Below are 25,945 nucleotides of genomic sequence, written 5' to 3'. Positions count from 1 at the left end.
TATACCCTAATTCCCCGCCCGGGGGTAAAAGCAACCAATAGGTTTGCGACAGAGGGAGAGGTCCTATTTAGGAACCGGGCACTTCAAGGTAGTTCAGATAGCAATACTACGCGCTACATAACGCACGGGATCTCTTCTAACCGGTGGAAAATTGTCACGGTTTACATTCGATTAATTTTTTTAGGGTCTGTGATTGCAAACTTGACATTTCCCCAAATAACAATTATTAGGTTGAAAAGAAATGAAAGGGTTGCAAGTACAATGTCTTTACTTTCTTGTGTTAAATTCAGTATTGTCTGTCTCGTCTTTGGAAGAGGACCACTCCGTCCATACCCTTGGTGAGTAGCTAATCCATGAAACTACTGTTGAGAATTACTATTATCCGTTTTGTGATCTGATTAGAAAACATTGCATTTGTGCCGCTAAAATTACATTATCGGAAGAATCGAACTTTTCAGATTATTATAAATGTAATTGACAGCCTTTAGATACTGTCACTTAAATGATGAGGCTGTATCAAATTTCTGGGATTGTGTGATGACGTAGACTAAATTGTTAGTATAGGATATGATCTCAAGTATTCGACTGAACGCCCATTCATTCATGCGCAATTTGAGTAAGGTTACTATAATTAGGGATTGAAAAAAATCCTAATGTTGATGTATATTGGACATAAAAGTAGACAAAAGATAATGAACAAAAACAAAAATGCAACATGTGATGGTCCCATGTTTCATGAGCTGAAATAAAATATCCCAGAAATGTTCCATAGGCAAGAATATTATTTCTCTAATTTTGTGCAAAAATGTATTTCAATTCCTGTTAGTGACCATTTTCTCCTTTGCCAATATAATCCATCCACCTTACAGGTGTGGCATATCAATAAACTGATTAAACAGCATGATCGTTACATAGGTGAACCTTGTGCTGGGGACAAAATGCCACTCTAAAATATGTAGTTTTGTCACACAACACAATGCCACAGATGTCTCAAGTTTTGAGGGAAAGTGCAATTGGCATGCTGACTGCAGGAATGTCCACCAGAGCTGTTGAGTTAAATGTTAATTTTTCTACCATAAGCCGCCTCCAACGTTGTTTCAGAGAATTTGTCAGGAAGTCCAACTGGCCTCACAACCGAACACCACGTCTAACCACACCAGCCCAGGACCTCCACATCCGGCTTCTTCACCTGCGGGATCGTCTGAGACCAGCCACTCTGACAGTTGATGAGTGTTTCTGTCTAATAAAGCCCTTTTGTGGGAAAAAACTCATTCTGATTGGCTGGGTCTGGCTCCCCAGTGGGTGGGCCTATGCCCACCCATGGCTGTGCCCCTGCCAGTCATGTGAAATCCATAGATTAGGGCCTAATGAATGTATTTCAATTGACGGATTTCCTTAAATGAACTGTAACTCACTGAAATCGTTGCAATTGTTGCATGTTGTATTTATATTTTTGTTCAGTATAGATAGGCTACAGAAACTCAAAAGTTTTATACAAAACTTTATGTAGGTCTTCTGCAATTTTGAAATAAGACATAGATGTAGTCAGATTCCATATGAATACAAAGGCTATGGTCTATTTATTATTCAAAATATAACCTATTTGTGTCTGCTTTAACCGTCATGGAATGCAACCTCCATTCATTGCAGTGCAGTAGCTTAGTGCTTACCTATAGCCTTGGCCAAGGAGTCCGCTGACCCACTGTGAATGCAGCTACTTTTATACCCTGTGTGATTTGTCAGAGCTAGAGGAACAAAGCTGGGAAAAGCTGTGGTTTCTATGGGGTCTGTCTGACCAACTGAACCCTAGTAGCCCCCCTGGTACTGAGGGGCCTGTGCAGCCAGGCATCCCAACCACCACCAGTGTGATTTAAGATTAGAAATAGCAGCATGGATCAAAACATTGTATAATCTTTAGGCCTACAGCTACTTTCCATTGTCTTGCATTCTGCCTGTCTGGGTTATGGTCCAACTAATATACAAATATTTACAAAGCCAATGTGTTGTGTTCACATTCCTCTCTTAGATAATTTAATGGACAACTTCAAGGACTTGTTTCAAAAGAACGATGCCACTCCTCATGCCTACACCAAATTCTCCCTCCGGAAGCCTTTGATGCCAGAAGATGACATCTGTTACATCATTCCCAGCAACCCAGAGTCTCTCAAAGAATGCACTTTCAACAGCACCTCTAAAACTTTCCTTGTGATCCATGGCTGGACAGTAAGCCCCTCCAACCTGTAGCTGCATGTCTGTGACATGAAGTCCTTCACAACTATTGCTCAAGGGCTTGGATTCCCCGTCACTAACAAAAAACATTTGTGCTTTCTCTCCGCTGCAACAGGTGAGCGGCTTGTTTGAGAGCTGGGTGGCCAAACTGGTGTCAGCGCTGTATGAGAGAGAGCAGGATGCCAATGTGATCGTGGTGGACTGGCTGCACACAGCCCAGAACCAATATCCTGTAGCCGCCCAGGACACCAAGATGGTGGGACAAGAGATCGCTCACTTCATTGACTGGCTGGAGGTTTGTACGGTGACTCAACTTCCAAGTCACTGCACTGTTTTTCAGAGAAAGTATCAATAACATGTTATAAACATAGGTAACAAAGTACAAAGATTTACTGTAAATGGTTTCTATTAGGGATGTGAGAAATGGAAACATTTTCTTACGCTTACACTGCAATTTTGTTGTATCAGTTTTCCATTTAAAACAATTTTAAAAAACCATTAAATTACATGTTAATTCACAATGCGGAATAATGGTCCTATTAAGTATGTACAGTGGCTTGCTAAAGTATTCACCCCCTTGGAATTTTTCCTATTTTGTTGCCTTACAACCTGGAATTAAAATATATTTGGGGGGGGTTTGTATCTTTGATTTACATTACATGCCTACCACTTTGAAGATGCAACATATTTTTTATTGTGAAACAAACAAGAAATAATACAAAAAAAACTGAAAACTTGAGCATAACATAACTTTTCACCCCCCCCCCAAAAGTCAATACTTTGTAGAGCCACCTTTTGCAGCAAATATAGCTGCAAGTCTCTTGGGGTATGTCTCTATAAGCTTGGCACATCTAGCCACTGGCATTTTTGCCCATTCTTCAAGGCTAAACTACTCCAGCTCCTTCAAGTTGGATGGGCTCTGTTGGTGTACAGCAATCTTTAAGTCACACCATAGATTCTCAATTGTATTGAGGTCTGGGCTTTGACTAGGCCATTCCAAGACATTTAAATGTTCCCCTTAAACCACTCGAGTGTTGCTTTAGCATTATGCTTAGGGTCATTGTCCTGCTGGAAGGTGAACCTCCGTTCCAGTCTCAAATCTCTGGAAGACTGAACCAGGTTTCCCTCAATAATTTCCCTGTATTTAGCGCCATCCATCATTCCTTCAATTCTGACCAGTTTTCCAGTCCCTGCCGATGGAAAAACATCCCTACAGCATGATGCTGCCACCACCATGCTTCACTGTCGGGATGGAGTTCTCAGGGTGATGAGAGGTGTTGGGTTTGCGCTAGACATAGCATATTCCTTGATGGCCAAAAAGCTCAATTTTAGTCTCATCTGACCAGAGTACCTTCTTCCATATGTTTTGGCGAACAGCAAATGAGTTTACTTATTTTTTTCTTTAAGCAATGTTTTTTTTCTGGCCACTCTTCCATAAAGCCCAGCTCTGTGGAGTGTACGGCTTAAAGTGGTCCTATGGACAGATACTCCAATCTCCGCTGTGGTGCTTTGCAGCTCCTTCAAGGTTATCTTTGGTCTCTTTGTTGCCTCTCTGATTAATGCCCTCCTTGCCTGGTCTGTGAGTTTTGGTGGGCGGCCCTCTCTTGGCAGGTTTGTTGTGGTGCCATATTCTTAAACATTTTTTAAATAATTGATTTAATGGTGCTCCGTGGGATGTTCAACTTTTCAGATATTTTTTTAGAACCTAACCCTGATCTGTACTTCTCCACAACTTTGTCCCTGACCTGTTTGGAGAGCTCCTTGGTCTTTATGGTGCCGCTTGCTTGGTGGTGCCCCTCACTTAGTGGTGTTGCAGACTCCTTTCAGAACAGGTGTATATATACTGAGATCATGTGACAGATCATGTGACACTTAGATTCCACACAGGTGGACTTTTTAAAAACTAATTATGTGACTTCTGAAGGTAATTGGTTGCACCAGATCTTATTTAGGGTCTTCATAGCAAAGGGGGTGAATACATATGCACGCACCACTTTTCAGTTGTTGTTGTTTTTTTGTTGTTTTTTAACTTCACGTCACCAACTTTCATTTCACGTCATCAATTTCGATGTCCATTACATTAAATCCAATTAAACATTTATTTAAATTACAGGTTGTAATGCAACAAAATAGGAAAAACGCCAAAGGGGATGAATACATTTGTAAGGCACTGTAAGACCGCTAGGGCCGGGCAATGAATTTCTATCTACGGCAACCCTTTGGGGTAGCTAGAGGTGGTTTCTTTCTACTAAATGTAAGTTGCGATATTTAATTAACTATAAAGTACTTTTTTTAGGAAAGAGTGATCTGCGCCCAGGCGGCAGGCTAGGATTGACAGTTTTTGTTGTGTAGTGATGGAAGTTAGTCCCACTTCAGAAGCGGCAATACTTTACAGCAGTAGCGGTGTATGGGTAAAATCACTGGGGAAGCCAAGCCCCCCCCCCTCCAAAAACCCATATTACAACCTATGTGTTGTGATAATTGCGTTGTATGCTCTATAACCCGTTAGTTCATATGCCTTGACATCGTGATATATAGGCCAAGGCCGAGACAATAAGACATAGTGACAGAATAAATTCAACCACACATCTGTTTCATACCGAACCGGAGAGCAACATCTGTCCGGTGAAGTCCACAAAACATATTGCATGTTAAATAAAGGTAAACATGTTTTTTTTAATACATGTAGATGTAACAAACAGTTACATGACCTACAGTATGGTCAAGCAAGGTAATGTTTCTGACATTTTCGGACTAATTAACAGCTATTAATTTAGAACCATGGAGCGTTACCGCTATTCCACAACCATTTCAATATCATCTAATCACCTATGCTTAGTCTAATACAGTGACAACTAAAAGATACCAAAAATGATTTAGTCCAATCAACGTAAGCTTAATATGAGGCTGTCCATGGTACTGATGTATTTGAGCGTGCAAGTGGAAAAAAACATGTTGACTCACCCTACTTGTAGAGAAACGCCAATGCCATCCACTCTTTCATGTTGCCTAAACGGTCTATGACTCTGTCTTACAGTACATGCTTTTAGTTTTTGTTGTCCTCAGTTACCTGGCTAAAATACTTGATCGTTAGGGACGATTTTAGCTAGTCACCGGAGGACAACAACACAACGAGATGCAAAAATTAAAGCTTTTTTCTGTCAATAATGACGTTTGGCCTGTGATGGGATTGGTCTGAAACCAAATCCAAACTGGCTTCCCTTTACACTTTTTTAGTGCGCCAGGACCATTCACAGCTGAGCTCACTTAGTTTAGCTCAACGCTGATTGGCTATTCTTTTATATATATGTTTTTATGAAGGGAGGCCAAATACTTGCTGGCTTTTCTTTCATTCAATGGTATAGGCAGCAACATTGTCATACTCTTTCTGACCAGACAGCATCAGGCTACACATACTGAGATAGAAGGGCGCTGTTTAGTTTGCTCAGATGCTTTCTCTGGTGAGATACTTGCAAATTGAAAGACATTTATGAAACACAGAGAGACCAAATAAATCATTTGTTTTTTCTTTTTTTTCTTGGTCAAAACGTTTTTGGAGGTGGAAGCCTGGCTTCCCTTGGCATCCATGAATACATGCCAACAATGTTGCCTCTAAACTGTGCGTGCGCAGTAGCCCCGAGACTGCAACTTGGGACTGCCATGCAGAAAAATCAGAGAGAAACACGAGATTGAACTTCACTCAACTTTCTAGAGCAGTAGTAACCAACCAGTCATTCGCCTTGTGTCTAGCTAGAGGTCGACCGATTAATCGGAATGGCCAATTAATTAGGGCCGATTTCAAGTTTTCATAACAATCGGAAATCTGTATTTTTGGGCGCCGATTTCCCCCCCCCCCCTTTATTTAACTAGGCAAGTCAGTTAAGAACACCTTATTTTCAATGACGGCCTAGGAACGGTGGGTTAACTGCCTTGTTCAGGGGCAGAATGACAGATTTTCACCTTGTCAGCTCGGGGGATCCAATCTTGCAACCTTACAATTAACTAGTCCAACGCAATAACGACCTGCCTCTCTCTCATTGCACTCCACAAGAAGACTGCCTGTTACGTGAATTCAGTAAGGCAAGGTAAGTTGCTAGCTAGCATTAAATTTATCTTATAAAAAACAATCAATCATAATCACTAGTTAACTACACATGGTTGATGATATTACTAGATATTATCTAGCGTGTCCTGCGTTGCATATAATCTGACTGAGCATACAACCATACAAGTATCTGACTGAGCGGTGGTAGGCAGAAGCAGGCGAGTAAACATTAATTCAAACAGCACTTTCGTGCGTTTTGACAGCAGCTCTTCGTTGTGCGTCAAGCATTGTGCTGTTTATGACTTCAAGCCTATCAACTCCCGAGATGAGGCTCGTGTAACCGAAGTGAAATGGCTAGCTAGTTAGCGTGCGCTAACTAACCTGCATTGTGTTGCTGGTTCGAACCCAGGGAGGAGCGAGGAGAGGGACGGAAGCTATACTCTTACACTGGCAATACTAAAGTGCCTATAAGAACATCCAATAGTCAAAGGTTAATGAAATACAAATGGTATAGAGGGAAATAGTCCTATAATTCCTATAACTACAACCTAAAACTTCTTACCTGGGAATATTGAAGACTCATGTTAAAAGGAACCACCAGCTTTCATATGTTCTCATGTTCTGAGCAAGGAACTGAAACGTTAGCTTTCTTACATAGCACATATTGCACTTTTACTTTCTTCTCCAAAACTTGTTTTGTTTTTGCATTATTTAAACCAAATTGAACATGTTTCATTATTTACTTGAGGCTAAATTGATTTTATTGATATATTATGTTAAAATAGGTGTTCATTCAGTATTGTTGTAATTGTCATTATTACAAATAAATAAATACAAATCGTCCGATTAATCGGTATCGGCTTTTTTGGTGTGCTGTTGGCAGTAGGTACACCGGATTCAGCTGCCCTGCTTGCTGGGTAGGCAAACTGTTGCCATTTTGAAACATTTAATGTGTCTGAAGGTACAAACTCTGCCTTCTCAGTGGGCCTACAGAGCAAATCAAGTGCACTATAGGTCTACCTCTGGCCAATTGGATGGCTCAGATGACTGTGTCTGCAGTGACATAGCAAACATAAAAGAAAGCTACAGCAAAGTTGATACTGTGAGATTTCAACATGTCACCTCCTGGTCTGAAGGCCAAGTGGATAAACAGATTAATGTCAAGCCCTTTTTTTTGTCTCATGGAATGTAGGCATATATTGAACACCACACATTGGCTGTTACTGTAGGCTAAATGATATAACAGCTATTTCCATGTTAAAATGTTATGTGATGCATTTTTTCAATTGTTGTTGATGGTAGGCCACCCTACATTAGCAGCAAATAGCCACAGTAGCCTACATGGTCACTGTTAAAACTGTCATTTAAAAAGGATATAGCCTCAATTTTCACAGTAAATGCACACTGGAAGTTGTGCACAGAATTTTCAGAATGTTCAAGTTTGCGCTCAGCAGACCTGAAATTTGCTCAGTGCTTTAATTTATTTTTGAGGGAACATTGCACGCCACTTACAGACGAGTAGAATGCCTTCCAGAGAAGGTTTCGTGTTGGTGTTTAAAAAGCCGTGGTTTGGCCTACCCTAACATAAACGAACATGCCATAGCCGAAGCGCTTTCAAGGGGCCACACACCATTATATCTGAAAAGTGTAATCAATACAGGCTATACCAGTAGCCTATTGTAATTTCCTATTATGAGACAAAAACACCCCCACCCACTCAGCAACGAAGAGGAGCTTACCCCATGCTCACAAGACTGGCCCGAAGATAGCTCTGTATCCTGGCGACATCGGCCCCATGAATAGCCTAAGCCTAGATATTATACATACAACAGACCGAAGACTGAACACACACTCTTGTCATTAGCAAAGAGAAAGAGCAGGCAGGCAGAACCGTGGCCATTTGTCCTACTAATCTGAATCTCGCAATGTCTTAATTGTCTTGCATGCCTCGCAAATTCACCTAAGTAGCCTAAAGTTCGCCTTTTCCTGTCTGGTTTATTTCAATTCGGCAACTTTCCCCCAGGCCTTTTATAGCTGTATAGTCTAGTTAGGCTACAACACGGAAGATCATGTTTTGTGATAACTGCACTGTGATTTAAATTGTGAGTTAGGGATTTTTCTTAACGTTAAGGATCCCAACTTTGTTTTAACTTTTAAATGTTCACACTCCTAGTTTCTATGGCAATAAACTTGACACTTTACTCCAATGTGTTTTATAGGAGGCAACCAATATCCCTCTTGATAACCTCCACCTCATTGGCTACAGTCTGGGTGCTCATGTGGCAGGATTCGCTGGGAGTCACGCCTCTAATAAAGTGGGCAGAATAACTGGTAAATATAACGTCTTATGGAGAAACAAAGACCATATAATAGCACTGTTGCTAATCATTAGTTGCTTCTTTGGCCTGCAAGAACATTCCTTCATAGGGCTTTGGCTTGTTCCACTACTCACTGATTGGTCCCCTTCTCTTTACAGGTCTTGACCCAGCCGGGCCAGACTTTGAGGGAGAGCATGCTCACCACCGCCTGTCCCCAGATGATGCTCACTTTGTGGACGTTCTTCACACGGGGCTCTCTGGGCTTCAGCATCGGCATCCAGCAGCCTGTGGGTCATGTGGACATATACCCCAATGGAGGCAGTTTCCAGCCAGGCTGCAATCTGCAAAGCACCCTGGAGACTATTTCAAAATATGGTCTCTTTGGTGAGAATCACATCTAGATATTTTTCTGTGTCACTATAGAATTGGTGACATATTAGACATACATTTAGTGCACAAAAAATTAAGGATACCTTCCTAATATTGTGTTGTAGCCCTGCCTTTGCCCTCAGAACAGCCTCAATTAGGGTTGATGCACAAGGGAAACTGTTGAGCGTGAGACCCAGCAGCATTGCAGTTCTTGACACAAACTTTGCACCCACTACCACACCCCATTCAAAGACACTTACATCTTTTGTCTTGCCCATTCACCCTCTGAATGGCACATATACACAATCCACGTCTCAAGGCTTAACAATCATTCTTTAACCTGTCACCTCCCCTTCATCTACACTGATTTGAAGTGGATTTAATAAGTGACATCAATAAGGGATCACAGTTTTCACCTGGATTCACCTGGTCAGTCTATGTCATGGAAAGAGCAGGTGTCCTTAATGTTCTGTATACTCAGTGTATATAACAACACTCGCAATCACTTTCCACACAATGACTCTGTTGTCAATTTGGGTACTGATGTATCATTGGCTAAGGCAGACATGTAATTGTCTACTTGTAACTTATTTGAAGATGGCAGGGCTTGTGAACAATAGGGTGGTGAAGTCAGTACAACAATATAACAGAAGTTGCAGTAACTTTGCAGCTAGTCGCTTATGTCTTCACGACTAACTTTGTAGCTGTCAGCCTGACAAAGGCCCATTCATTACTGTTAAAACAGAGGCCCCCAAACATCACAGCTAGAGACCATCCCTTCAGAAGGTCACCAACAACATAACTCTTATTGTAGGGCCTCAGATCAAGGTTGATATTACTATCTATAATGGTAATGTTAGGGAAGGAAACTTTCTCCTTCAATTGAGAATCTCAACTCTGGTTTTTGAACGTGGACCAGTAATTTATTTCACCTTTATTTAACCAGGTAGGCAAGTTGAGAACAAGTTCTCATTTACAATTGCGACCTGGCCAAGATAAAGCAAAGCAGTTCGACACATACAACGACACAGAGTTACACATGGAGTAAAACAAACATACAGTCAATAAAACAGTAGAAAAATAAGTCTATATACAATGTGAGCAAATGAGGTGAGATAAGGGAGGTAAAGGCAAAAAATAGGCCCTGGTGGCGAAGTAAATACAATATAGCAAGTAAAACACTGGAATGGTAGATTTGCAATGGAAGAATGTGCAAAGTAGAAATAAAAATAATGGGGAGCAAAATAAATAAATAAATTTAAATACAGTAGGGAAAGAGGTAGTTGTTTGGGCTAAATTATAGGTGGGCTATGTACAGGTGCAGTAATCTGAGAGCTGCTCTGACAGTTGGTGCTTAAAGCTAGTGAGGGAGATAAGTGTTTCCAGTTTGAGATTTTTGTAGTTCGTTCCAGTCATTGGCAGCCGAGAACTGGAAGGAGAGGCGGCCAAAGAAAGAATTGGTTTTGGGGGTGACTAGAGAGATATACCTGCTGGAGCGTGTGCTACAGGTGGGAGATGCTATGGTGACCAGCGAGCTGAGATAAGGTGGGACTTTACCTAGCAGGGTCTTGTAGATGACATGGAGCCAGTGGGTTTGGCGACGAGTATGAAGCGAGGGCCAGCCAACGAGAGCGTACAGGTCGCAATGGTGGGTAGTATATGGGGCTTTGGTGACAAAATGGATTGCACTGTGATAGACTGCATCCAATTTGTTGAGTAGGGTATTGGAGGCTATTTTGTAAATGACATCGCCAAAGTCAAGGATTGGTAGGATGGTCAGTTTTACAAGGGTATGTTTGGCAGCATGAGTGAAGGATGCTTTGTTGCGAAATAGGAAGCCAATTCTAGATTTAACTTTGGATTGGAGATGTTTGATATGGGTCTGGAAGGAGAGTTTACAGTCTAACCAGACACCTAAGTATTTGTAGTTGTCCACGTATTCTAAGTCAGAGCCGTCCAGAGTAGTGATGTTGGACAGGCGGGCAGGTGCAGGTAGCGATCGGTTGAAGAGCATGCATTTAGTTTTACTTGTATTTAAGAGCAATTGGAGGCCACGGAAGGAGAGTTGTATGGCATTGAAGCTTACAACTCTCTTTCCGTGGCCTCCAATTGCTCTTAAATACAAATAAAACTAAATGCATGCTCTTCAACCGTGTATAGTAATACAACTATACCCTTTATGTTCACAGCCATCACTGACATTCCCAGATGTTCCCATGAGCGTTCCATTCACCTGTTCATTGACTCCCTGGTCAACGAGCAGGAGACCAGCATGGCATATCGCTGCGGGAGCAACGATATGTTCGACCGCGGAATGTGCCTCAGCTGCCGCAAGAACCACTGTAACACCGTGGGCTACAACATCAGAAAGATTCGCATGATACGCAAGATGTACACCAAGACCAAAGACTCCATGCCGTTCCGAGTCTATCATTACCAGCTGAAGATCCACTTCTCCAGCAAGGTGGACAGGTCTGAGATGGAGCCTTCACTGACAGTCTCTCTGATTGGAACCAAAGGAGAAGTTGAAGACCTCAAGCTGACACTGTGAGTACCTGCTCCAACAGGTAGTTAAATCCTAAACCATACAACAAAGCACATGCTATATCAACATAAGACACCTGACACCATTTATCACATTTATAATGACATAAGTCTTTATGGTCTGTAGCTCAAGTTTTCGTGCTACTGTATTCTATGATTAGAGGTAAATTAGTTGTTCTTGTGAAGTGAGGTGACAACCTGTTGAGCATCTATGCACTTTCACATTGGCAGAAAGGAGAAGATCACGACCAATAAGACCCAGTCCTTCCTGTTGGTAGCGGAGAAAGACATAGGTGACCTCCTGATGGTAAAGTTCAAGTGGCAGGAGTCTACTAACTGGTCAGCCTCGTCCATGCTCAAAATGGTGTCATCTTGGTGGTCAGGTGACTCTGCGGATTCTGAAGTGGAGGTTCACAAAATACGCATCAAAGTCGGGGAGACACAGAAAAAGTGAGTTTTGAGAGGCCTAATTTCTTTTAAAATCATGAAATTAAGACAATTGTCATCCATAAAATCATCAGAAATATGAACGTTTTGAAAAATCTGCAGAAATGGACTGTATGATGTATTCTGTGTGATGCAAAATGCATTATACTGGCTGTATTTCTGTAATTTGAAAGTATTATATATCTTGAATTTGATTGCTGACATTTAAAACATTTTGGCACTATACCAACGATGGGCTAATAGTTTTTGTGTGGAATTTTCAAAAAGAATGTTGAAGTAGTTGACTTGACCTTTAATATTCTATTCTTGTTTGACCCTTTTCTAGGATGTTGTTCTGCATTAAAGGTCCTCATGCCCTCAGCTTACAACAGGAAGTGACATTTGTAAAATGCAAAATTAATGGGAAAAAACAAACATAAAAAAGGTGATACATTTTTTTTAATTTTTTTTAACAGCTTTTTTTTTTCTTCCTTCAATACTTTTTTCCTGCATTATTGCTAGTCAGGGATCCATTGACAAAAATCCTGTTTGTTTTACAGAGTTAACCTCAGGAACCGCTAATATTGAATGTATGGAGCAACAGACAATTGCCCTCCTTCCACTGCCGAAGCACTTAGAAAAATAATTTATGCAGCTGTAAAGGATTTTGTCGTTCAAACTATACAAATACATTTCCACCTTGTATATAGTGTACAGAAATGTGTTATTACAAATGTGTGAATGTTTGTATTAATTTATTTTTTAAGCACTGCTTTTGTGCCACATCAACTACGATGTGGTGCTAAAGGATAGTGAATGCCATCGTCTTTGCTGATTTTCTGGCAACCCCAAAGAGATGGTTCTTATACAAAGTCGTTGGTGCCTCTGACTGACAGCGACCCATAGGACAGAATGAGAAGAGGCCTCGAGGTACCTGCAGTTAAAACCTCATGTGTTGCCTATGTTATGCTTAAACTGACAGAGCATTCACCTTTGTCGTCCTCAATACTATGTGGTTGTAGGATCGGACTCAGTGTGCCTTAAAATAACATTGTCAATGAACTTGTCTTAACCTACTGCATGTATTTGTTGATACTGTATGTTTTTTTCATAGTTAGTTGTATCTTTTACATGGTCTTTGAGACAGTAATATTGTGAGGTCCGAAATGCAAATTATTCCCGATAACTTTGATTATAGTCAAGCTCTTGAGCAATAATGCATTGACTGCTGTTTTTATACAAGCCTTTACACTACATATCAGTGGGATAACCGTTATTACAATGTTATACAATATTATACCTTTTAAAACAAAAATAATAATTACATCGATTTATACAGAACCCTTACCTCTGTTTCATTGCAAGTGCTTATGTGATGTATTTAACTGACATGTCCATGGTTGCTGCTGAACTATAACCCAAATAATGTTAATTTAGCTGTGGATGCCATTTTATAACTGTGAACAGGTAGCTTCTCTGAAATAAGTCAATGAGTGGTTCTTGTAAAGTGAGTTGACATCAACAATAGAAACATGACAGCCTTCCTCAGTAGACTGCACAGTTTACTTTGCATCATAGTTTAAGTTACAGGTAATAATTGGCAGCTAATGAGGATATTAGAAACAATGTTATTGTGATATCTAAATGTCAGACTATTTTCAACAGCACTGAGTAGGCTAATTATAACAAATATGATATATTTTGAGATCGGTATTGTAAATCATTGACTCATTTAATTTCTGCCTGTTCTATTGAGCCTGTATAAAGGGGGAGATGAAACACTTCACTGAAAACAGGGAGGAGGTTACTAAGGCGGTTACTTGCTAAGTGCACCATGTGTAAATACCATGTTGGCATATACTTCTATGGTACAGAATATTACTATATATATATTTTTTTACCCTCTTTTACCTCTGAAAGTATATCTGCACTCTGTTTATACCTGTAAATACTGTATGTGACTATATACATATTTGAATAAATTGGAACTGCTATTTTGAAGTGGAATGAGTGCTTTAATGGAAAGATAGTTGTAAACATGAACATTTTTCCAGGATCCTCCTTAGAAATGCTATAGTAGAAACCCATTCACACATCCAAGCAGAGATAAACAGACAATATCATTCAATAATACACAATCTACATTCAATTTCAGAACATATAACAAAGCTTCCAGTGACTTCCCGCTCCTTAATCGTATCCAAGTAAGGGGTGGCAGGTAGCCTAGTAGTTAAGAGCATTGGGCCAGTAACCGAAGGACTCAAAATCCCCCAAGCCAACTAGGTGAAAAAATCTGCTAATGTGCCCTTGACCAAGGCACTTAACCCTAATTGCTCTTGTAAGTCATTCTGGTTAAGAACGTCTGCTAAAAAGTAAAAAGGGGTAATCGCATCTTTGTACTGGAATCTTCAACAATAGAAACACAGCCTTTCCAATGTTCAAAAGGGGGCTTTTGACGATATACAGATTTAAACCAACCATTTCCGGTGGATTGACTATGGAACCCTGTTTAAATTATCCTCCTTTTTAAATGAAGCCATAGAGTTGGTTAAAATTCCAATTTCATCCTCCAGAAGAGGCAGAACAAATATTACAGCAAATAATGTCACTAAACTCTAAATCGTAAAATGTATATGTTTAACTTAAGGTTGAGAGGTTTGACAACTATGCTGCATAAAATAAAATATGTTTTATGTCCCAGTACCATAGCATTGGGTTTATGAACTGCTATACAAAACAACAACTGACACATCAATCCATGCTTCTCAATTTAAACTATTATATAACATTCTTGGCACAAAAAGAATATGGGGCATTGAACAGTCAGCCTTGTGCAGACTCTGCCAATCAATAGATCATCTATTTTGGTACTGTCCTTCTGTGGTTTGCTTTTGGAGTCAGGTCCAGAAGTAGTTGTAAGTCATAATATCTGTGTTCAGATGGATATACAAACCTGTTAGGAGATCTGAAAAACCATGATCAATCAATGAGAAATATTATTATACTCTTAGGTAAAGTGTTTATTTTTAGAGCAATCTTGGTAGAAATTGTAAAAATAGAGGCTCAAGACCCTCATAAGACATCACAGTAAAATAGAAGGATGTATCGCAAAAGGAAATGGTATTGTACTGGGAAAGATGGTGTCACGCATTGATCTGTTTCACCTGTCCTTGTGATTGTCTCCACCCCCTCCAGGTGTCACTTATTTTCCCCGGTGTATTTATCCTTGTATTTTCTGCCTCTCTGTGTCAGTTCATCTTGTATGTTTCCAAGTCAACCAGCGGTTTTCTCATTCTCCTGCTATTTGCATTTTCTAGTCCTCCCGGTGTTGACCCTTGCCTGTTTCTGGAATTTCTACCCACCTGCCTGACCATTCTGCCTGCCTTGACCACGAGCTTGTCTGCCACCTGGATTTTGATCTGATTTGGACCTTTTTGCCTGTCCACGACCATTCTCTTGCCTACCCCTTTGGCTCAATAAACATTGTAAGACTCCAACCATCTGCATCCTGTGTCTGCATTTGGGTCTCGCCTTGTGCCTTGATAGATAGGTTAGTCTGGGAACATCTGCGGATTGGAATTAAGATTATGGATTGATTGGCCAACACACTTGGAACCAAGTAAGATCAGGAAATAAACGATATACAGTCGCAAGTTTACATACACCTTAGCCAAATACATTTAAACTGTTTTTTACCATTTCTGACATTTAATCCAAGTAAAAATTCCCTGTTTTAGGTCAGTTTGGATCACCACTTTATTTTAAGAATGTGAAATGTCAGAATAATTGTAGAGAGAATTATTTATTTCAGCTTTTATGTTTTTCTTAACATTCCCAGTGGGTCAGAAGTTTACATACACTCAATTAAAATTTGGTAGCTTTGCCTTTCAATTGTTTAACTTGGGTGAAATGTTACGGGTAGCCTTCCACAAGCTTCCCACAATAAGTTGGGTGAATTTTAGCCCATTCCTCCTGACAGAGTCAGGATTGTAGGCCTCCTTGCACGCACATCCTTTTTCAGTTTTTCTGCACACAAAATTTCTATGGGATTGGAGTCAAGGCATTGTGATGGCCACTCCAATACCTTGACTTTGTTGTCCTTAAACCATTTTGCCACAATTTTGGAAGTATCATTTGAGTCATTAGCCATTTGGAAGTTCCTGACAGACGTCTTAAGATGTTGCTTCAATATATACACGTAATGTTCCTTCCTCATGATGACATCTATTTTGTGAAGTGCACCAGTCCCTCCTGCAGCAAAGCACCCCCAAACATAATGCTGCCACCACCGTGCTTCACAGTTGGGATGGTGTTCTTTAGCATGCAAGCCTCCCCCTTTTCCTCCAAACATAACGATGGTCATTATGGCCAAACAGTTCTATTTTTGTTTCATCAGACCAAAGGACATTTCTCCAGAATGTGCGATGTTTGTCCCCATGTGCAGTTGCAAACCGTAGACTGGCTTTTTTATGGCGGTTTTGGAGCAGTGGCTTCTTCCTTGCTGAGCGGCCTTTCGGGTTATGTCAATATAGGACTTGTTTTACTGTGGATATAGATACTTTTGTACCTGTTTCCTCCAGCATCTTCACCATGTCCTTTGCTGTTGTTCTGGGATTGATTTGCACTTTTCACACCAAAGTACGTTAATCTCTAGGAGACAGAACGTGTCTCCTTCCTGAGCGGTATGACGGCTGCGTGGTCCCATGGTGTTTATACTTGCATACTATTGTTTGTACAGATGAATGTGGTACCTTATAGTGTTTGGAAATTGCTCCCAAGGATGAACCAGACTTGCGGAGGTCTACAATTTTTCTTCTGAGGTCTTTGCTGATTTATTTTGATTTTCCCATGGTGTCAAGCAAAGAGGCACTGAGTTTGAAGGTAGGCCTTGAAATACATCCACAGGTACACCTCCAATTGACTCAAATTATGTCAATTAGCCTATCAGAAGCTTCTAAAGCCATGACATAATTTCCAAGCTGTTGAAAGGCACAGTCAACTTAGTGCATGTAAACTTCTGACCCACTAGAATTGTGATACAGTGAATTATAAGTGAAATAATCTGTCTGGAAACAATTGTTGGAAAAATTACTTAGATGTAAGTACATGTTCTAACCGACATCCCAAAACTATAGTTTGTTAACAAGAAATCTGTGGAGTGGTTGAAAAACATGTTTTAATGACCCCAACCTAAGTGCATGTAAACGTCAGACTTGAACTGTATTTACACAACCGTTCAACTTAGAAATGTCCTTGTTTTTGAAAGAAAAGCTATTTTTCCCCATTAAAATAACATCAAATTGATCAGAAATACTTGTTAATGTTGCAAATGACTATTATTGCTGGAAACAGCAGATTTTTTAATGAAATATCTGCATAGGCGTACAGAGGCCCAATATCAGCAACCTCAGTCCTGTGTTCCAATGGCGCGTTGTGTTATCTAATGCAAGTTTATCATTTTAAAAGCCTAATTGATCATTAGAAAACCCTTTTGTAATTATGTTAGCACAGCTGAAAATTGTGGAGCTGATTATAGCAACAATAAAACTGGCCTTCTTTAGACTAGTTGAGTATCTGAAGCATCAGCATTTTTGGGTTCGAATACAGGCTCAAAATGGCCAGAAACAAATAACTTTCTTCTGAAACTCATCACTCTATTCTTGTTCTGAGAAATGAAGGCCATTCCATGCGAGAAATTGCCAAGAAACTGAAGATCTCGTACAATGCTCTGTACTACTCCCACAGTTGACAGTGCATGTCAGAGCAAAAACCAAGCCATGAGGTCGAAGGAATTGTCGGTAGAGCTCCGAGACAGGATTGTGGTGAGGCACAGATCTGGGGAAGGGTACCAAAAAATGTCTGCAGCATTGAAGGTCCCCAAGAACCCAGTGGCCTCCATCTTTCTTAAATGGAAGAAATTTGGAACCAACAAGACTTTTCCTAGAGCTGGCCGCCAGGCCAAACTGAGCAATCAAGGGAGAAGTGCCTTGGTCAGGGAGTTGACCAAGAACCTGATGGTCACTCTGACAGCGTTCCTCTGAGGAGATGGGAGAACCTTCCAAAAGGACAGCCATCTCTGCAGCACTCCACCAATCAGGCCTTTATGGTATAGTGGCCAGACGGAAGCCACTCCTCAGTAAAATGCACATCACCGCCCGCTGGGAGTTTGCCAAAAGGCACGTAAACACTCTCCGACCATGAGAAACAAGATTCTCTGGTCTGATGTAACCAAGATTTAACTCTTTGGCCTGAGTGCCAAGCATCATATCCAGAGGAAACCTGACACCATCCCTACGGTGAAGCATGGTGGTGGCAGCATCATGCTGTTGGGATGGTTTTCAGAGGCAGGGACTGGGAGACTAATCAGGATTGAGGGAAAGATGAACGGAGTAAAGTACAGAGAGATCCTTGATGAAAATCTGCTCCAGAGAGCTCAGGACCTTAGACTCGAGGTCCCCTTCAAATAGGACAACGACCCTAAGCACACAGCCACGACAGCGCAGGGCTGGCTTCGGAACAAGTCTCTCAATGTCCTTGAGTGGCCCGCCAGAGCCCAGACTTGAACCCGATCGAACATCTCTGAAGAGACCTGAAAATAGCTGTGCAGCAATGCTCCCATCCAACCATCCAAGCTTGAGAGGATCTGCAGAGAAGAATGGGAGAAACTCCCCAAATACAAGTAGCTTGTAGCGTCATACCCAAGAATACTCTATGCTGTAATCGCTGCCAAAGGTGCTTCAACAAAGTACTGAATAAAGGGTCTGAATACTTATGTAAATGTGAAATTACTTGTCTTTTGGTATGTCAAAATTGCTTGAAATGTATCAAAATATGTTGTAGACAAAATAATGAAAAGTGCAGTCTGGTAGCCTCATTAAACAGAAAAAGTTTAACAAGTCATTGCATGTATAGATTATTTATTTACTGACTTGAGACTTGACTTGAAAAAACGGGTGACTCTACTCGACTTGACTTGCTTTAGAATGCACGACTTGGACTTGACTTGAGACTCAACCAGTTCGACTTGGGACTCGAATTGAGACTTGAATGATAGTGTATTGATCCCACCTCTGACATCCTCCAACCTATCAGAGTTCTTGCAGTATGAACTAACATCTTGTCCATCCAATCAAATGATCAGAGAATTAATCTATTACTGAAAGCACAAGCTAGTGTGGTGAGAAGTTGACTTAAAGAGAAAGACAATAGTTTAACTGTTTTGAAGAAATACATTTCTTAAAAAATTAAGAAGAAGCAGCAGAGAGATATATTTCGTTGTATTTTTTAAATTCTTAATTTACCCCTTTCACTTACTTAACTAATGCAGCTAATTTAGCCTACTCAACAACCTGACTGAAACAGAGAGGAATGCTATTTATGTTAGCTTGCTGGCTAAGGCTTTCCAACACTGCAACTCTTCAAAGTCAAGGTAAGCTTTTGGTTTTATAAATGTATTGCTACCTGGGCCCGCTGTGGTAACTGCTAAACTGCTTGCTGTACACTGTACTGTGTAATTGTACACATGGCTTGGATTGTGGGTTTACTAACTCGTTAGTTATAGTTTAATAACTATAACGTTAATATGGTGACAACGATGTAGGCTGTGTAGAGGTCAGTGGTTTTGGTATGAAGGTTTGGCTTGGAGAGGTTTTTGTGCCTAGTCACGGACAGCTGTTGAGTTATAAACTGAAGTCCACAAGTGAAGGAAAAAGGTGAGAGAAGGAGAGCTCGTAGATGCGAGAATGAATTATAGAACGAGCAAAGTGATGATGCTGTATGTGGCTGCTATGAAAGTGAACTATGTGTGCAGGTGATCAGGGGAGTATTCATTCTGCCGGTTCTGTTACAAAACATTTCTTAAACGGAAGCAAACAGAACTAAATGGGGAGGGACATACCTGAATTTGTCAAATAGAAACTATAGGTTTAGTTGCAAAACTGAACGTCTTCTAACTGCTTGGGCTAATGATTACACCCCAGATCAGATAGATACAGGCAAGAGTGTGCAAGGCAGAATTGAATGTGAATGTGATTACTCCAATTTGTCTCTAGACCTGTGCATTTTTAGGCTAGGTTGTAGCAACCTCATGATGGGTATAGGGCCAATTCGAGTATCATGTAGTAGCCTAAAGCCTATCGATGTTACATTGAGCTGGGTGAAGGGAATATGAATGGCAGTCATCCAATATGCTGTAATCGAAATAAGACCATGCTTATAAAAAAAATTGTCGCTCTCCCTAATCTTGAATGGCACCAACTGCCACTGTTGGAGCTACAGTGGTTACTCTGGTTCACCCATGTCCAGGGTACGTCCACACAGGCACACGGTGCTGACCATCACGGCAGACAGAGTCATGATGACCAAGAGAATGGCCCACCAGTGAGTCTGCAGAAGACAAGAGCACAACAAGTCAAACACTCACCCACTTTAGTTCCAATCTGCTATTGTCATTGCCATTTGTTACAGGATGTTAGTCAGCTAGAATTCGTTATGTGTCACACTCATTTGGATGGAACCAATGGGTATGCAGTAGCCCATTCATCTGTGGTATGGAAACACTACTATTGCCATTTCACAGCCTAATAACCATTAACTGGCATGGCTCCCAAACCAATTGTGTGAGCGGTAAATCTAAGCACTAGTAGGTGTCACCATCTCACTAACTCAACATGACGCACCTGAACAGATCTTTTAAATCCCTGTGGGCATTCCTGATTCGCTGCGCTTTCTAGCGAGACCAAAGCTCAAAGCCAACTGAGGCTGGAACATCTGAACGAAGAACATCAACAGAGGAAGCTTTCTATTGTCGTGGCCAAGTTTTGAGAATGTTTTGAGAATGACGCAAGTATTAGATTCCACCAAGTTTGCTGCTTCAGTGTATTTTTTGTTGTTGTCAGATGTTACTATGGAATACTGAAGTACAATTTCAAGCATTTCATACGTGTCAAAGGCTTTTATTGACAATTACATCAAGTTGATGCAGAGTCAATATTTGCAGTGTTGACCCTTCTTTTTCAAGACCTCTGCAATCCCTGGCATGCTGTCAATTAACTTCTGGGCCACATCCTGACTGATGGCAGCCCATTCTTGCATAATAAATGCTTAAAGTTGATCAGAATTTATGGGTTTCTGTTTGTCCACCCGCCTCTTGAGGATTGACCACAAGTTCTCAATGGGATTAAGGTCTGGGGAGTTTCCTGGACATGGACCCAAAATATCGATGTTTTCTTCCCCGAGCCACTTAGTTATCACTTTTGCCTTATGGCAATTATGGCAATTATTAGTCACCCAACTGTTCCTGGATGGTTGGGAGAAGTTGCTCTCGGAGAATGTGTTGGTACCATTCTTTATTCATGGCTGTGTTCATAGGCAAAAATGTCAGTGAGCCCACTCCCTTGGCTGAGAAGCAACCCCACACATGAATGGTCTCAGGATGCTTTACTGTTGGCATGACACAGGACTAATGGTAGCGCTCACCTTGTCTTCTCCGGTCAAGCTTAATCCCAGATGCCCCAAACAATCAGAAAGGGTATTCATCAGAGAAAATGACTTTACCGCAGTCCTCAGCAGTCCAATCCCTGTACCTTTTGCAGAATATCAGTCTGTCCCTGATGTTTTTCCTGGAGAGAAGTGACTTCTTTGCTGCCCTTCTTGACACCAGGCTATCCTCCAAACGTCTTCGCCTCACTGTGCGTGCAGATGCACTCTCACCTGCCTGCTGCCATTCCTGACCAAGCTCTGTAATGGTGGTGCCCCGATCCCGCAGCTGAATCAACTTTAGGAGACGGTCCTGGCGCTTGCTAGACTTTCTTGGGCGCCCTGAAGCCTTCTTCACAAGAATTGAACCGCTCTCCTTGAAGTTCTTGACGATCCGATAAATGGTTGATTTAGGTGCAATCTTACTGGCAGCAATATCCTTGCCTGTGAAGCCCTTTTTGTGCAAAGCAATGATGACAGCACGTGTTTCCTTGCAGGTAACCATGATTGACAGAGGAAGAACAATGATTCCAAGCACCACCCTCCTTTTGAAGCTTCCAGTCTGTTATTCAAACTCAATCAGCATGACAGAGTGATTTCCAGCCTTGTCCTCGTCAACACTCACACCTGTGTTAACGAGAGAATCACTGACATGATGTCAGCTGGTCCTTTTGTGGTAGGGTTGAAATGCAGTGGAAATGTTTTTAGATAGATAGACGACCCCCTAAAGCACAACAAACATATAACAAACCTTTATCCACTCAGCCAGATCATCAAACTCATCCAGGTCTACCAGGTGGAGAAAGGAGTTCTTCAGCCTGGCGATGGGCCCGTCAGCGTCCAGGATGCGACACACCTGGAACATGTCGCAGTAGCCCTGCTTGGCTGAACACGGTGCCCCGGCAACCAACGCTACACGCTTTCCCTGGAAATGCCTGGCCAAGACAGAGGATGTGGTGCTGGCGCAGGTTGCAGGCTTGTCTGAGGTGAAGAAATACAGTGAACATTTTGTTATAGATGAAATGATTGAGTTTACTGAGTGGAAAAGCACATGCACACATTTGTTAAATTGAACTTTTACACAGCACGTCGGATGTTCGAACAGAAGGATGTATTATGATGGGAACCTCAAAGCAAACGTTTTTTCCCCAATCATAAACACTTTTTTTATTTTACTAGGCAAGTCAGTTAAGAACAAATTCTTATTTTCAATGACGGCCTAGGAGCAGTGGGTTAAACTGCCTGTTAACCCACGGCAGAACGACAGATTTGTACCTTGTCAGCTCGGGGATTTGAACTTGCAACCTTTCGGTAACTAGTCCAACTCTCTAACCACTAGCCTACCCTGCCGCCCCATTCTCCAGATCTAAGCACATCAGAGGAAACGAGGGTGAGGGAGGAGAAGAGGGATTGTGCTGTCGTGTCTTTGGCTATGCCGGATTAAGTGATATGACATGCTTTTCTATAAAATAATTTCTCCGTAATTAATATTACCTGATTGAGCTAATCATGTAGATGTAATTAACTAGAGAGTCGGGGCACCACAAAATAATATTTATAGAGCTGTTATCTTCCGAATAAACTCTTAAAGACCTAGTAATATTTTACATCAATAGCAGTCAATATTAATCGTCACCTTAATTCAGTCTCATCTGAAAGTTGTAAATTCTTGGTTATCTTCACGAACCCTGGCTAACAAGTTGAATCAGCAATACAAAATTGGGTTTAATTATTTATTTACTAAATACCAACTAATCACACAGAATTACATATACACAGAATGAATCATACCTTGATTACAAATTACGTCAGAAAGGAAAACGTCCCTGGCGGGCGGAACAGATATGACAGCTGGTTACACAAAAGGAAAGGGCTGGGTTTGAGTGAAAGAGCGGGAAGACTGTGGACCAAAGGAAGAAGCTGTGCTATCGTAAATACAGTATTTTATGTAGTCTAAATTACCGCCCATTTGGAAAAGGAAAATGCAATAAATATTTACTCTGAGCTGCGCTTCGGTAGGTTGGTGGTAGATGGAAGGCCGTGTTGCCAAACCGACTCCTTTGTCCTTTGAAGAATGTCTCTGATGGTCAATTGGATACGTTGTAGTAACGTAGTTGTGTGATAGACGGGATACTCTGTCTGTTCCTTCCTAACCCTCATTTGCAGCTGCTGTTGCTAACTCAACGGCTAGGAGGTTTGAGTTTGAGTTTATTTTTTATTTTTACAGGGACAGTGCACATTAAACAACGTTTCAGTAAAAGTGCCGGTTTTAGCCAGCGGGCTAATTTTCAACCGCAGTCCCTGGGCAGGTTATTAAAAACAATTACAATATAGACAATAGTAACATAGAACAAGCAAGACATAGCAACATAGGATAAGCAAGACATAGCATACAGACAGAGCAACATAGAACAAAAAGCAGCAAGACAAAATTCATAAAAGCAACAAAGTGTTTCCACACCTCACAAGCTACAGACAACATGGAAAGCGGCAACACACAGCTAGGGACCATGTTCACAAATCTGATTGACCTTTAGCCATGTCTTCAAGCATTTTGTGAAAGTGTGATATGTGGTGCAGTTATGTGTGTCTGATGGCAGTGTATTCCAGACATGGGAAGCTCTCACAGAGAATGCAGATTTACTAAAGGTGTTTTTCCTTAGGGGAACTATACAGTCACCTCTCATGGCAGACCTTGTGGATCTGCTGCCATATGTCTGGGTTTTCTGTTTAACAAAAATATTGAGTGGAGGGGGAGCCAGGCCATTAAGGATCTTGAATACAAGACATGCGTCGGTGTATTGCACAAGATTTTCCCAACTCAAGAGCTCATGCTTTCTAAGGATGTGACAATGATGATGGCTGTTGGGCTTCCTATCAAGCACTTTGAGAGCCTGTTTGTAGACAGACTGAATAGGTTTTAAGGTTGTACAGCAAGCTTGGGCCCAACTAGTCAAGCAGTATGTTAAGTGGGGGAGTATCATAGATTCGAAGTACAGTTTTGCTACCTCTGTAGTCAAACAATTTCGTCATAGCTACGAGTGGGCGACATCTCATTGCTCACTCTGACACACTGAGTTCTGCCTTCAAGGTATGATTTCATCCATCTCAAGGCATCAGGGGAAAAGTTGAACTTGGACAATTTTGTGATGAGAATCTCATGGTTAACAGTATCAAAAGCCTTCCTTAGGTCCAGAAACACAGCCCCAACAGCACCCCCTTTGTCCATCTTGGACTTCACATTTTCCAGAAGAAAGCAGTTGGCCGTTTCTGTGGAGTGTTTCGCTCTGAAGCCAAACTGCATGGAGTGTAATGTGAAGGGGCTGTTGTTGAGGTGGGCAATCAGTTGTTCTGCTACACACTTTTCAACAACCTTTGACACCACAGGTAGTATACTAATGGGCCTGTAGTTACTCACGTCAGCAGGGTCGCCTGATTTAAAGATGGCCGTTATTATGGCCGACTTCCATACCCTAGGAAACACTCCGAGACCAATAGATGTGTTGGTGACCTTAGTAATGGGGCCAATGCGTGACTCTTTGTAGTTTTTAAGAAAGGTAGAGTCCATCCCAAACACATCTTTGGCTTTAGAGTTCTTTAGTGAGCTAATCACCTTGTTCACCTTTGACTCAGAAACCTCCCTTATGATGAAGACAGGTTGAGTGTCATTCACTAGCACTGAGCCCAATAAACCAGTGGAGGGGTTCTGTGTCAGTACCCTGACAGAGTCAATAAAGTAGGAATTGAAGGCTGTTGCTATTTCGACTGCATCCTGTGATAGATTGTTATTCACCATGATTTCTAGTCTTTTTGCAGTGTTACTATGGTCTTTCCCTGTTAACTTTTTTAGATTCTCCCAGATCAATTTAGAATTTCCCTTTGCTTCACCAATTATGTTAATAAAAAAGTTTGCCTTGGCCTGTCTGATTTCTTTCATCACCTCATTTCTCAACATGGTAAACCTACGTCTGTCATGCTCTAATTTAGATTTTAGGGCTATTTTTAGAGCATAATATCATTCTTTCATCAATTTCCAGATTTCTCCATTTAGCTAAGGAAGAGTGCTCTTTTGGCCAGGTTTGGATTTGATTTTCTTTAGGAAGCCATTTATTGTAGTCTGAATTGTGGATAGAAAAACCTGACTATCAGCTTCCACGTCTGTATAGGACAAGAGATCATTCCAGTTTATTCCCTTAATTGCTTTTTCAAAATAGTTTAAATCACTCTTAGGTATTCTGAGTTGATCCGGCTTTCTAACAGTAGAGAGGTTAAACCTGCTCTTAGACAGCTTTCTGGCTATAAGTGTCAGATTATGATCAGACAGCCCAGTAACCATATTGAATGATTTAGTCACTCTCTCTGGTTTATTACTGAACACCAAATCAATCTGTGTTTTAGAGCAACAAGTCACCCTGGTTGGCCCTTTAACTAGCTGTGTAAGGTCAAAGGTATTAGTGATCCGTTTGAGGGTTTTCCTTTTCACTTCTGTAGTGAATAAGAGTTCAAAGTGCATACCATTCGCAACCAAAGCTCACGC

The 25,945-nt window shown here is 41.1% G+C and overlaps 1 protein-coding gene and 1 pseudogene across 1 annotated transcript in view; one reads left to right on the top strand and one right to left on the bottom strand.

The window, feature by feature from the left end:
- Positions 1-91: 91 nt before the first annotated feature.
- LOC112252198 lies at positions 92-13,925 on the top strand (annotated as a pseudogene).
- Positions 13,926-20,014: 6,089 nt separating this feature from the next.
- Positions 20,015-25,945, bottom strand: part of si:ch1073-396h14.1 (disintegrin and metalloproteinase domain-containing protein 10) — a 62,818-nt gene continuing 56,887 nt past the window's right edge. Inside the window, exons 14-15 of the mRNA XM_024423231.2 lie at positions 22,160-22,389; positions 20,015-20,316 (exon numbers count right to left, since the gene is read on the bottom strand). Coding sequence (XP_024278999.1) covers positions 20,212-20,316; positions 22,160-22,389 — 335 coding nt within the window. The 3' untranslated portion in view covers positions 20,015-20,211. The remainder of the gene's footprint in view (positions 20,317-22,159; positions 22,390-25,945) is intronic.

Source organism: Oncorhynchus tshawytscha, linkage group LG06 (genome assembly GCF_018296145.1).
Source record: "Oncorhynchus tshawytscha isolate Ot180627B linkage group LG06, Otsh_v2.0, whole genome shotgun sequence".
Lineage (NCBI taxonomy): Eukaryota > Metazoa > Chordata > Actinopteri > Salmoniformes > Salmonidae > Oncorhynchus > Oncorhynchus tshawytscha.
Note: the sequence above shows the minus strand (reverse complement) of the source record. Positions and strands in the feature narration are given on the sequence as shown.